General features: G+C 35.8%; 1 protein-coding gene across 14 annotated transcripts in view; it reads left to right on the top strand.

The window, feature by feature from the left end:
- Positions 1–14,868, top strand: part of ICE2 (interactor of little elongation complex ELL subunit 2) — a 57,015-nt gene that overhangs the window by 12,707 nt on the left and 29,440 nt on the right. For 6 of the 14 annotated variants that reach the window (XM_077939513.1, XM_077939510.1, XM_015142365.3 and 3 more), the window contains 5 exons: positions 483–602; positions 10,385–10,522; positions 11,787–11,903; positions 12,072–12,231; positions 13,448–13,629. In XM_077939513.1, the coding sequence (XP_077795639.1) occupies positions 483–602; positions 10,385–10,522; positions 11,787–11,903; positions 12,072–12,231; positions 13,448–13,629 (717 nt within the window). Of the gene's footprint in view, positions 1–457; positions 603–10,384; positions 10,523–11,786; positions 11,904–12,071; positions 12,232–13,447; positions 13,630–14,868 lie in introns of all 14 variants that reach the window. The other 8 variants (XM_077939517.1, XM_077939515.1, XM_077939518.1 and 5 more) reach the window with 2 other exon arrangements.

Raw genomic sequence — 14,868 nt, 5'->3', positions numbered from 1 at the left:
GCTGAGGCAGGTAGATCACCTGAGGTCAGGAGCTCGAGACCAGCCTGGCCAACATGGCGAAACCCCATCTCTACTAAAAATACAAAAAATTAGCCAGGTGAGGAGGCGCCTGTAGCCCCAGCTACTCGGGAGGCGGAGGTTGCAGTGAGCTGAAATCGTGCCACCACACTCCAGCCTGTGCAACAAAGCGAGACTCCGCCTCAAAAAGTAAATTAAAAAAAAAAATTTTGACAGCATTTTATAAAATCAGCTTCTCAATTCCTGAGCATGTATTGTATAGTCTTAGTCATTTGCTTTTCTATTTTGTGGAGTTTTTAATAGCAGTTTATCGTTACCATGTAATAACTTTTACTGACTTCTTTGATTTCTGCTTTGGATTTGATACTTTAATTATTAAGTCCAAATTATTATAGCAATGATTAAAAAATTGTTTTTTAATGAAACTTTTTATCCCAAGACATGTCTACTTTTTTAAAAATCAGGATATGAGAAAACATGTGAACGAAGAAGTTACTGAGTTCCTAAAGTTTTTGCAGAATTCTGCAAAGAAATGTGCACAGGATTATAATATGCTTTCTGATGATGCCCGTCTCTTCACAGAGGTAAAAATCAACTCACATTTGTGTAAACTGCCAGTGATAGGCAATAGCAGCATTCTGAAATGTGTGATGATTCACCCAAAAGCATTTGGAACTGTCAATATTACCAATTTAAAAACCGCAGGTCTTTTCTTCATCATGCATTAAAATAGTTTAAAAACTAACATCTCAAAATTGTGTACTATAGTATATTTGTATGTATATTTATATTCTTTAACGATCCAACTATTATATCATTACATTTTACTCACGTAATAGTTTGAACTGACCCACTGATTTCACTTGTGAGAGAATAGTGTTTAAAGAGTTATCCTGGTACCTAAAAATCTGGTACTTTAAAACTCAGTCACGGGAACTTGTGCTCATTATGTTTGTGGTAACCAGCCACAAAATGATAAACTTCAGCTCTGAGTTCATTTTTTGATACTTCACTCATTCATGCAAATTTATTAGCAAGACCTGTATATCATCCCAGCTCGTACCCTACCATCATTCATTGAGCCTACCAGAAAATTAAAGTATACTACTTAAATAGGCAAGGCGTGTGGCACACGCCTCTAATCCCAGCACTTTGGGAGTCCAAGGCAGGCAGATCACCTGAGGTCAGGAGTTTGAGACCAGCCTGGTCAGCACAGTGAAACCCCGTCTCTACTAAAAATAAGAAAATTAGCCAGGCATGGTGGTGGGCGCTTGTAATCCCAGCTACTCAGGAGGCTGAGGCAGGAGAATCACTTGAACCTAGGAGGTGGAGGTTTGCAGTGAGCTAAGATCGCACCATTGCACTCCAGCCTAGGCGACAGAGCGAGACTTTGTCTCAAAAAAATTGGATAAAGTATGCTACTTAAATAATAACTATATATGTACATACACATATATTTATAGTAGAGTTTATAAATATCAGTGTAAATTTAAGCCTTTAAAACTGGTCACTGTAAACAATAGTGTTAATATATTTAACACTGCTGAACTCTACACTTAAAAAGGGATAAGATGGTAAATTTTACCATAGTTTTAAAAAGCAAAACTAGGCACTGTAAGTTGAAGGACAGCAGGAGTATTACACTTTCACTGTTTTAAAAAAAAAAAAAAAAAAACAGGCCAGGCACGGTGGCTCACACCTATTTTTTCAGCACTTTGGGAGGCCAAGGCAGAAGGATTCAGCCCAGTAATTTGAAACCAACCTGGGCAACATGATGAAATCCCATCTATACAAAAAATTTAAAAATTAGCTGACATGGTGGCATGTGCCTGTAGTCCTAGTCCTAGTCCCAGCTACTTGGGAGGCTTAGGTGGGAGGATCACTGAAGCCCAGGAGATGGAAGCTGCAGCGAGCCTTGATTTTGCCACTGCACTGCACTCCAGTTGGGATGACAGAACGTGACCCTGTCTCAAAAAAAGGAAGAAAAAACAAAAAAAAAAACACTGTAAGGAAGAAATTTGTTGTTAATATGAACCAGAAGAATGATTCTTGTAAATAAATGAATTTGATTTTTATTTTCTGTGAACCTAAATATAATGTATCCAAATGGAATGTCATAATTTTCTATGTGGAAAAGGAGCTGGCAGCTATCCTTGTTTTTTAATAGTGCCTTTTAAAAGACCAGAATGATGTTTTTAATACATAAGTCGTAGTTCAGGCTGGAGTGCAGTGGCACAATCCTAGCTCACTGCAGCCTTGAATTCCTGGGTTCAAGTGATCCTCCCCCACCTCAGCCTCCTGAATAGCAAGAACATGGGCATAGGCCACTGCACCTAATTTTTTTTTAGAGACAGGGCCTCCTATGTTACCCAGGCTAGTCTCAAACTCCTGACCTCAATCCTCCTGCGTCAGCCTCTCAGAGTGCTGGGATTATAGCCCATCTTTCTTAGGAAGAGTCTTTACATAAAGTTCTGGAGTGGCCTGCATGATCTCTCCCCTCCCTCCCATCCCCCATCCTCACTTTCTACACATTGTCCTATCAGTTATTCTGCTCCCACCTGCGGACTGGCCTTTACATTTCTTCAATACTTCAAGCATAGTCCTGCCTTAAGTCCTTTGGCATTTGGGGTTTCTATTTTTCTCTCAGTCTGTTCCCCGGATTTCTGCATGGAATAGTGTCTTGATTCTTTTATGTCTCTCTCTGTTCAGATGTCACCTATCAATGAGGATTTCCCTGATTACCCTATGGAATGTAGTATGACCCTCACTTTTCCCTTTACCATGTTTTATTTTTGCTTATTGTCCTTCTCCTCACTGTTTTTGTAAAACAGTGCCTTTTTGTAAGTGCTGTTTTATTCACTGATGTAGTCTCCCAATGACTAGAATAGTGTCTGGCGTGCTTAAGTGCTCAAGTGCTCAATGTAAATATTTCTTGTGTGGATATAAAACTGTACTTTATTAACAAAGTACATTACTTGGTAGCTAATGGTAAATGATAAACATTGTCATGTTTTTTCCCATATTGATGTGGTAGCACATTTTCTCTAAGTTGTATTTTACATCCCCACTGCAAAGATTCACTGATACTTTTCTAAGACCTTTTAGTTTTAAGATTTTATGTTATGCAATGTCATGTATATATGGAAAAGTATATAGAACAAAAGAAAAAATAGATACAGCTTAACAGATCATTATATAGTAAACATCTGTGTAACTCTTACCCAGGACAAGAAATAAAACAATACCAGTAATCCAGAAGCCCCCTGTGTAGTCCTCCTGTATAATAAATAACATTCTCCTTACTTGAATAAATAATCACTGTCCCAGCTTTGGTGGTGATAAGTTGTTTGCTTTTTGTGTGTATATGAAGACTGGTAGTTCTACTTCTCTTTTGCCTGATTTTGTGGGGATTTTTTTTTCTTTTTTTTTAAGAGACAGAGCTTTGCTCTTGTCGCCCAGGCTAGAGTGCAGTGGCACGATTTCAGCCCACTGCAACCTCTGCCTCCTGAGTTCAAGCTACTCTCCTGCTTCTGCCTTACAAGTAGCGCCCAGCTAATTTTTGTATTTTTAGTAGAAATGAGGTTTCACCATGTTGGCCAGGCTGGTCTCGAACTCCTGACCTTGGGCGATCTACCTGCTTCAGCCTCCCAAAGTGCTGGGTTATAGGCGTGAGCCACCGTGCTTGGCCCCTTTTGCCTGATTTTGAATTTTATGTGAACAGAATGCTTTTGGGCCTGCCTTCTTTCATTCAGTATTGTGCTTTTTAGATTCTTAAGTTGTGTGAGTTATAGTTCATTCATTTTCATTTCTGTCCATTTTTCCATTATATGAATAAACTACAATTTATCCTGTTGATCAGAACTTGGGTTGCTTCCAGTTTGGAGCTATTCTAAGCAGTACTCTTAAGAAAATTCTCATACATTTATTTTGGTACACATATGCACACATTTCTGTTGGATATATAGATGCTTCTTGACTCATGATAGAGTTACATCCCAATAAACCTATAGTGAATTAAAGATGCATACACCTAACGTACCAAATAGCATGGTGTGTTTTAGCCTACTCTAAATATGCTCACAATACTTACATTTACCTACAGTTGGGCTTAATCATCTAACACAAAGCCTATTTTATAATAAAGTATTGAGTGTCTTGTAATTTATTGAATGCTGTGTGTTGTGACAAAATTGCAATGATTTGGCACCATCGTAGAGTTGAAAAATCATTTAGTGGAACCTTTATAAGCTGGGGACTGTTTGTATACCTAGGAGTGGAATTATTGGGTCATAGAGTATGCATATCTTCAACTTGAGTAGATTTGCAAATGGTTTTCCAAAGTGGCTATACCAGGTTATATCAATTTACATTCTAACCAGCAGTGTTCAAGTGTTCTGTTGCTCCACATCTCAGATAGAGATATATATATACACATATATATATATATGGGGGGGAGGGGAGAGCACACGCATGTTTTCATATGCTTTTTGCTCACTTTTTCTTGCAGAATAACTGTTCATTTTTTCTAATTGATATGTAAGATTTCCTTATATATTCCAAATACAAAAACTTTATGGGCTTTGTATGTTGCAGTTTTTCTCCTTTTTCTGTTTTGAATTTTATCTTTTTATATTAACAAGCTAAAATTGTATATATTTATTTTGTACAATATGTTTTTAAAATATGTATACATTGTGGCAAGGCCAAACCAGGCTAATTAACATATGCATTACCTCACAAACCTATTTTTTTGTTGTGAGAACTCTTAAAATCTACTCTCTTAGCAGTTTTCAATTACATCGTAATTATCATCACCATGTTTTACAATTGATCTCTTGAACTTTTTCCTCCTACGTGACTGAAATTTTGTGTCCTTTAACCAACATTTTGACCACCACCCCAGCTATTAATGCTCACTGCCTAGATGCATTCATTCACTGTGGTTTGCACAGTTGTAATATTCTGATTGCATCATTTATTCATTGGAATAATTTTTTAAAGATATGCTTTCCCTTATTTACTATTCGGTTTCCCAGTTCATGTAGCTTACCATGGGACAAAATAAATACTAGATTCTTTCCTTTGAAATATCACTTTTTAAAAAACTAGTTCCTTTTTATTCTCCAATGATGATGTATTTTCTTTTTTTAAAATGTTATTAAATCATGGAGTTAAACATATATGTGTTTCTGTCCACGAAGATTATTATCCTTTGTAAGCCTCAAATAATACTAACTCACTGAGAGGCTCTTCCTACTGGCTTTTCAGTCAATCTAGTAGTCTTTGAGGCTCATTTTCTACATTTCCTGTCCTGGCGCTGGAATCAGCCATTTTCTAGAGCCCTTGTTTCTTTTAGTGTGAAGTGATATTTCAAGACTACAATGTGGGCACTACGGATGCTCCTGGGTTGATCATTGTTTTGAGAATAATTCAGTGGATAGAACTAGGAAAGAATATCTCATATGTCTCATTTGCTTTATCCCACATTACACTCACAACAGCCTCAAAATAACAATACTAGTGATCAATACGATAACAATTGAAATTATTTTTTGTATGCTCTTCTCATTCTCCCCCACATTTTTTAAAAGATTGTACTGTGTTGTTATTGTTAGAGCATCATATAGCCGTTAAATCCTAAAGCCTCCCTTTTAAATCCACATTTAATTTTTAAAACTATTGAGGTATAATTTACATATAAAAATTACTCATTTTAAGTGCATTTCTTTTGTGAAATATCTATTGAAGTATTTTGCTGATTTTTTATTTGCTTTTATTTTTATTAAGCCATAAAGTTTCTTTATATAGTCTGACTACAACTCCATTATATATAGTTTTCTTCCAGTTTGTGATGTATTTTTACATTTTTTAAATAGTGTCTCAAAGAACAGAATTTTAATGGTATAATTTATCAAAAATTTTTGTGGTTAGTGATTTCATGTATTCTGGCACAGAAATATTTGCCTATCCCAAGTGATTCTCAGACTGGCGTCAGTTTTACTCCTTCCTCACCCACCCCCCACCCTGCCCATCCCTAGGACTTTGACAGTGAGACATTTTTGGTTGTTGCAACTGGTAGAATGCTACTAGTATCTGCTGCGTAGAGGCCAAGGATGCTGCTAAACATACTAAATGCATGTGAGTGACGTCCCATACAACAAGGAATTATCCAACTGAAAGTGTCAGGCGTGCTTGCATTGAGAAACCCTAATCTAAAGGGCTTATAGTTTTAACTTATACACGTAAATAAGTCTATGTTGATTTCAAGTTAATTTTTGTGTAAGATACAAGGTAAGGATCAAAAGTCATTTCTTTCCGTATGAATATCTAGTTGTTCTAGCATAGTCATTTTCAACTGAGAGTGACTTTGCCTCCTAATGGACATTTGACAATGTCTAAAGCTTGGTAGGGGTGCTGATGGCATCTACCGGGTAGAGCCAGAGGTGCTACTAAATATCCTACAATGTACTGGACAGCCTAACACTACAAAGAATTATGTGGTCCAAAATGTTAGTAATGCCAATATTGAGAAACTCTGTTTTAGCATAGAGTTTGGTTGAGAAGGGTATTTTTTCCCTTACTGAATTACCTCGTCACCATCACGTGGATCAACTTTTTTTGAAGACGGAGTCTCCCTCTGTCACACAGGCTGGAGTGCAATGGTGCAATCTCTGCTCACTGCAACCTCTCCCTCCCGGGTTCCAGCGACTCTCCTGCCTCAGCCTCCCAAGTAGCTGAGATTACAGGTGCCTGCCACCACACCCAGCTAATTTTTTTGTATTTTTAGTAGAGATGGGTTTCACCATGTTGGCCAGGCTGGTCTCGAACTCCTGACCTCAGGTGATCCACCTGCCTCGGCCTCTCAAAGTGCTGGGTTTACAGGTGTGAGCCACCATGCCCAGCCTGGATCAATTTTTTGACTCTGTTTTGTTTCATTAATCTGTATGTCTGTCTTGATGCCAACACCATATGGTCTCGATAACTGTAGTTTTATAGTCCTGAGATCGTGGGTTCTTTACATTCTCATGGAAATTTTGGAATCAACTTGTCCATTTCTACAAAAATCTAGGTGGGATTAAAACAGTGTTCAGCTAGATTGCTTTCCTTTCTTTTAAAAATAAAATCTGATAATCTCTTTTAATTAGAAAGTTTAGCTATTTACATCCATTATGATGACAGTATGTATTGATTTTGTTTGTGCTTTCTGTTTTACTTTTTCTGTACTCTCTTCTTTTTTTTTTTTTTTAAACTCCTTTTGAGGAGATTGACATTTTTCCTCTTTTTCCCCTCTCTGTTGGTTTGGAAATTACATGTCTACTTTCTGTTTTCTTAGTGGTTACTCTTGAATTTTTACAGTGAATAATTCCATTATTCAATATCAACTAGCCTCCCGAACAATACAGAAATCATAGAACATTTTGACTGTCATTATATCCCTCTTGACTTGTATGCTATTTGTTGTAATGCAGTTTCTGTTTTAAATCTACCCACATTATTATTTTATATGGACTATGTTTGTTTTAATTTATCTACAGGTTTGCCAAATTTTGGCCCACCGTTTCTTCTTCTCAAACCTACATTCTGAGATTCTTTCATTCTTCTTGAAATCCTGTGTATTCTAGATGTGCCTTTGATGAAGGTCTCTTAATGGTGAACAATCTCCATTTTTTAAAATTTGGAAATCTTTTATCTATCTTGTTCTCATTTTACTAATATAATTTTATTTCATACACAATTCAAAGTTGGCACTTACCTTTTTTCCACAACACTTAAAGATACAATCCTACTTTTTCATGTTGTTGTTGAAAAATGTATTATCTAATTGTCGTTTCTTTTAGGGCTTCTGTCTTTTCTTACTGTAATTTTGGTGTTTTAGAGTTTCATAAAAATATGCTTTTTAATAAAATCCTGCTGGCTGATTGTGTTTACTGTGTCTGGATTTATAGCCTTCATCAGTTCTGGAGAATTCTCAACCATTTTCAATGACTGCTGCTTCATTTTCTCATTTCTCTTCCTAGGATTTCCAGATTTTTCCAAGGCTAGACCTCAGTGTGTCCTCCATTTCTCTCTCTTTTTTAAATTGTGGTAAAGTATACATAGCAAAATTTACCATTTTCACCATTTAAGTGTACAGTTCAATAACATTAAATACATTTACATTGCTATGCAACTGTCACCACCATCCATCTCCAGAACTTTTTGTCTTCCCAAACTGAAACTGAGTACCCATTAAACAGTAGCTCCCTGTTTCCTCTTCCCCCTAGTTCCTGGCAACCACATTCTGTTTCTGTCTGTATGAGTTTCACTACTCTAGGTTCCCCATATAAGTGGAAACATACAGTATCTGTCTTTTTGTGACTGGCTTATTTCACTTAGCATAATGTCCTCAAGATTTGTCCAAGTAGTAGCATGTGTCATAATTTCTTTCCTTTTTAAGGCTGATTAATATCCCATTGTGTGTTTGTGTGTGTGTGTGTGTATGTGTGTGTATATATATTACATTTTGTCTATCTGGTCATCCATTGATGAACACTGGAGTTGCTTCCACCTTTTGGCTGTTACGAATAATGCTGTTATGAACATAAGTGTACATATATCTGTTCAAATCCCTGCTCAAATGTAGAAGTCTTATGTTTGACTTCCCACCTGATCTTAGAACTGGTTGAAGAATTTGCCCTCAAGCCACCTCACCTTTCCTAGGTTTCCTTACTCCTCACTGCTCTAGTTTCTCCTCTTTGTGTTGATTTATGGTTCTTGCATATTTTCCTTGCTTTTCACCAAGCCCAGAAATATTTTTCCTTTCTAGCCCAAAATAAAATTTAGGGAACATTTTTTATAATGATAGATGTGTATTGTATAAATGCGTATGCTTTTGATGAATTTAATTCTCAAGATATTTTGAGTATTAAACACTAATAGCACTCAGTGCGTGAGTGATGGGGAACAGCCTGAATCTTTTAACCTCCTGTGTTCAGTTATTTTTCAAAGAAAGATAAATTACTAGTATAAAACTTTTTTTTTTTTACTACATAAGCTAAATAATGATCCTTTAGTTAATTGAGTACCTACCAGTTGTAAAATACTTTCGATAATTATATAATGTAACAGAGTGTAGGTGTAAAATTGTCTTAGATTTTCCTTTGACTCTCTTGCTGTAGTTACTGAATTAAGTAAATTCAGTTAAAAACACTGTAACATCCACCACAGTTTTACCAGGAATGATGTGCCAATGAATATCTAACAAAAATAGTCTCTATTTCACGTAGTTCTTATGTATTACCTTCCTTTGCATATTCAAATTCTTGTAATAACTACCATAGGAAAGGAATGTTACAAGTGAAAGTTAACTAATAGTACAAATAAGGAGCAAAGATATTTTGCAGATATGAGTTTGCAGTTGACTCAGATTTTTTACAGCTTTTCCATATTAGTCCACATCTCTGTTACAAATGATACCATGGATTAAATATCAAGATCTGCCATGAAAAGCATAGATGAGGAGAGAAAATGTGAAACATAGGGAGTAGGGATTAGAAAAGGGGGGAAGGGGTTCTGAAACTATAGATGAAAAGATATACTGGAGTAAAGTTATTGATTTGTAACTTGACACATTTTACAAATATGTAAAGGGAGAGGGTATGTAGATATATATGATAAAGATAATATATAAAGATGCCAAGAGCTTTTGTGACCTAATATATATTATGAGACATTCAGGAAAGGTTCGTTGACAGAAGAAGAAGAAATACATATCTTAGAAGATAATGTATGTATGTGTTTTAATCAAACAACTCTCCCCACCCCCAACAGCTGTGCATCTCTGAATTGTTTATATATTATCACAAGTGGCACATACTCTTCTCACAAAAAGTTGTGAATTTTGTTTACTTACCAATTACATTTCCTCATAAGTTATTGATTTTTTTAGATTATAGATTACAATGACCCGTAAGATAACTACTTCATTAACTTATTGTGCTTGGGAATGTTTTCAGAGTATACTACTTAATTTCTAATTATTCATATAACTGCTTTTATTGCAGTAAAGTGTGTTGAAATTTTCATGTGCCTTTCTTTAACAGTTTCTTAAATAACATGGAAAATATGATATTATGTGTCCTCTAATTTTAAATTTTAATGAGACTGCTAATTTTAGTATTAAACATCAATATTTTAAGCAACTGGGTTAGAAATAAATTATGAAAATAAAGAATATACAATGTGTGTATTGTTAGTAGCTTGATTAATGAAATCAGGCTAATTTTTGCACTGAATAATTACATAGTCACATGTAACTAAACATTTTCTTTTTGCATTATTAGAGAAATACAATACAAATGAATTTTTCTTAATTTCTGTTTCTCAGAAAATTTTAAGAGCTTGCATTGAACAAGTGAAAAAGTATCCAGAATTCTATACTCTCCACGAGGTCACCAGCTTAATGGGATTCTTCCCATTCAGAGTAGAGATGGGATTAAAGTTAGAAAAAACTCTTCTTGCATTGGTAAGATTTATCATCAGAGGATATAAGCTTTTTTTTTGCCCAAAATATCATACATATGTGTGTGTGTGTATACACGTATATATATATATACACACACATATATATACGTGTGTGTGTGTGTGTGTGTATATATACACATATATTTTTTTTTTGGGGGGGGGGAGACAGAGTCTCACTCTTGTCACCTGGCATGTAATGGCATGATCTCAGCTCATTGCAACCTCTATCTCCCAAGTTCAAGTGATTCTCCTGCTTCAGCCTACCAAGTAGCTGGAATTACAGGTGCCCGCCACCATGCCTGGCAAATTTTTCTATATTTAGTAGGAAATGGGGATTTCACCATGTTGGCCAGACTGGTCTCGAACTCCTGACCTCAGGTGATCCACCCACCTCAGCCTCCCAAAGTGCTGGTATTACAGGAGTGAGCCACTGCCCCTGGCTCATGTATACTTTATATAGACATTATATTTAAATGTTAAGCAATAATTAGGTGACTTAAAAAATATGTAATACCAATCTGTTTCCCTTTGTTTTTATTCTATGGATACAAATACTTGATGTTTTTAAAAATGCCACTACTTTGTTCCTTGATTTTCTTTTCTTACCACCCATCTGAATGCCCCTGAATACAAGCAGAAAGCCCCTTTTTTTAATGGGATTTTATTTACAAACATATTGAAAGTAAGTGTGTGGAGAGGATATTTTGGAGTTTCTACCATCCCCTGTTATGATTTGTGTCTCCTAAAAGGAGAAGATAGACTTTAAAGTGGCAGGAAAAATTCTATGAAACTGACCTGGCATGATGGCTCACGCCTGTAATTCCAGCACTTTGGGAGGCTGAGGCAGGCGGATCACTTGAAGTCAGGAGTTTGAGACCAGCCTGGCCAACATGACAAAACCCTGTTTCTACTAAAAATACAAAAATTAGCTGGGCGTGCTGACACACACTGTTATTCCAGCTATTCAGGAGGCTGAGGTGACAGAATTGCTTGAACCCAGGAGGCAGAGGTTGCAGTGATCTGAGATCATACCACTGCACTCCAGCCTGGGCAACAGAGAGAGACTTAGTCTCAAAAAAAAACCACAGGTAGTGGTTGTCAAGCAAAAATATTAATATCTTGGCATGAAGTTTCTAAATCTGATGTTTACATTTAGTAGAATGATAAATTTCAAGTTAACAATTTCATATGATGAAAGATACTTTTCTTAGAAAAAAATACATTGCAATTTTTGCAATAAAATGATTACTATTTTTCATATTTAGGGCAGTGTAAAATATGTGAAAACAGTATTTCCCTCAATGCCTATGAAATTGCAGCTCTCAAAAAGCGATATATCTACCATCGAAACGTCAGAACAAACAGCTGAAGCTATGCATTATGTAAGTACCAAGGCAGCATTGGATCTTCCTAAATAATCTTTTATATCTCACAAAATATATCTAACCCGATTGTCCTAAAGTCTCCTTTCTGACTTTTTTTGTTCTTTACTTTATTGAAGAAATTTTCAATAAGTATAACCAAGTAACAAATTACTTGTTGTTTTTCAGGATATTAGTAAAGATCCAAATGCAGAGAAGCTTGTTTCCAGATATCACCCTCAGATAGCTCTAACTAGTCAATCATTATTTACCTTATTAAATAATCATGGACCAACGTACAAGGAACAGTGGGAAATTCCAGTGTTTATTCAAGTAATACCTGTTGCAGGTTTGTGATTTGCTATGTCAAATAATGCTCTCAAAAAAGAGAGGTTGGACCGTGTGTTCTCACTCATAAATAGGAGTTGAACAATGAGAACGCATAGGCACAGGGAGGGAAACAACACACACCAGGGCCTTTCGAGGGGTGGGGGGCAAGGGGAGGGGGAGCATTAGGACAAATACCTAATTCGTGCAGGGCTTAAAACCTAGATAACAGGTTGGTAGGTACAGCAAACCACCATGGTACATGTGTACCTATTAACAAACCTGCACATTCTCCACATGTATCCCCAACTTAAAGTAAAATTTAAAAAAAGAAAAAAAAAGAGAGGTTGGAACCATTTCATTTCAGCTGTCTAAATATAGACAAAGCACTGATTTGAGGAGGACGTAAGTTTGACACTTACATTCAGTAAAACTTTTTGTGTATAAAGCTACTATAGGCTCAGCACTACTAAATGAATTAATTAGGTCTATAGCACTTGTAGTCGTATTTAAGGGTGAGAGCGACAAAATGATGGCATAGGGTGGCCAAGAAATACATGAAATGGTCAGGTTGTTCTGTCTTTCACGGAAATGAAAGGAATGTAGTACTTTAGTAGACAACCTCAAATGGGTGAATTTCCATGACTTATTTACTTGTCTGTTACTGGAATTTGGAATTACAGTAAGTCTATACATATAAGTGTAGGGTAGTCTGTCTTTCAACAATAAAACTAATATTTGCATATTAATTCCTGTATATAAGAAATTATTTCCCTCCTGTTTTGATTCATATTTAACTTTTTATTTTTTAAATATCTTTCAGAATTAATATTATATGTTACAGCATAAATATAATAAGTGAAAGATTATGTCTATTGAAACAAAACTACAAATTAGAGTTAAATGTAATATATTCTCTGTGGTAAATATTTCATCATTTTTTGCAAGTTCCTATAAGAAACTGAGTAATAATGACAGTAAGAATATAACAGTAAAAACTAGAAATCCTTTTTAAACATTGTTAGAAAGACATTTTTCTTCTGCCAGTTGGATTTTCTTGCCCTTAGATTTCTAAAGGACTTGAATATCTTCTAGTCTAAGGGTAGCAAATATATGGGACATGTGCTGCCATTCTCCTGTGTCTCTTTGTTTCGTGATCCTTATGTCATACATCCTGTTTTTAAAAAATGTATCATGATTAGATACTAATCACCTCTTTCTTTGGTTTCTGTTTTAAGGTTCAAAACCGGTTAAAGTAATATATATTAATTCACCACTTCCCCAAAAGAAAATGACTATGAGAGAGAGAAATCAAGTCTTTCATGAAGTTCCATTAAAATTTATGATGTCCAAAAACACATCTGTTCCAGTCTCTGCAGTCTTTATGGACAAACCTGAAGAGTTTATATCTGAAATGGACGTATGTAATTTTTTTTTTTCCCCTAAGGGGAATGTACTTGTTTATCCTTTTGAAGCGTAAAGTTTTATTGCAAATCCCTAAACCTAGTAGTTAAAAATACAGGCTTTAGATTCAAACTTAAATTGAATTTCAAGTCTAGGTAGACTTTAGGCAACTAACTTAACCTCCCACAGCCTCAGTTTTCTCTTTTCATACATGAAAGCAAGTAGTACCTACTTGACAAGGTTATTATGAGGGTTAAGTTTGATATTTTATGTTGAAGGGTGAGCACAGTTTTTAGTTATGTATGTAGTGAAAACTCATTGATGGTGGTGGTTAATGTGAGGTTTTGTTTAATTGGTCTCATTCATATTCAAGAGCTTTATTTTTTTGAGATGGAACCTCGCTGTGTCACCCAGGCTGGAGTGCAGTGGTACAATCTCTGCTCACTGCAACCTCCGCCTCCTGGGTTCAAGCGATGCTCCTGCCTCAGACTCCCGAGTAGCTGAGATTACAGGTGTGCACCACCATACCCGGCTAATTTTTTTGTATTTTTAGTAGAGACAAGATTTCACCATGTTGGCCAGGCTGGTCTCAAACTCCAGACCTCAGGTGATCCACTCGCCTCAGCCACCCAAAGTGCTGGGATTACAGGTGTGAACCACTGCATCTGACCCATATCTAAGTTTTTAAGTGTGAAAAGGAACAGATGAGTTTAATTTGATTCGTACAGAAAGTATTTGGCCAGATTGTTAATCTTAAGTATACTTAGTAGCTGTGTGACCTTGGGCAGATTACATAATATCTCTGTGTCTAGTTTGCTTATCTGTAAAATGGGCATCATGATATTACCTAACTCATAGGATTGTTCAGGTTTAAATGAATTTATACATAAAAAGCATTTAGAGTAACACTTGGCACTCTGTAAATATTAGCTTTTATTATTCTGTATTGTAAAATATTTTTCCCATGATTTTTAAATACATTGTTTATAGAGAACTTGATTCATTCATTCCATAAGTTTTTATTGAGCAGATACTATTCTATGCAGGGAGGAAGCAGCAGTGAATAAAAACAAAACCTATTTTCCCTCAGACCTTAAATAAGTGGTAGAGGGCCCAAATACAGTAAAAAAGCAGGTAGTGGTAAATGCTATGGAGAAAAATAGAGTAGGCTAAGGGGAAATAGAGATATAGGTGGGGAAGGGGTCATTTTATATTCATGATTAAGAAGGCTTTTCTGAGGACAGGAAATGTGAAC

Source organism: Macaca mulatta, chromosome 7 (genome assembly GCF_049350105.2).
Source record: "Macaca mulatta isolate MMU2019108-1 chromosome 7, T2T-MMU8v2.0, whole genome shotgun sequence".
NCBI classification, from domain to species: domain Eukaryota; kingdom Metazoa; phylum Chordata; class Mammalia; order Primates; family Cercopithecidae; genus Macaca; species Macaca mulatta.
This window is presented reverse-complemented; position numbering and strand designations above follow the sequence as displayed.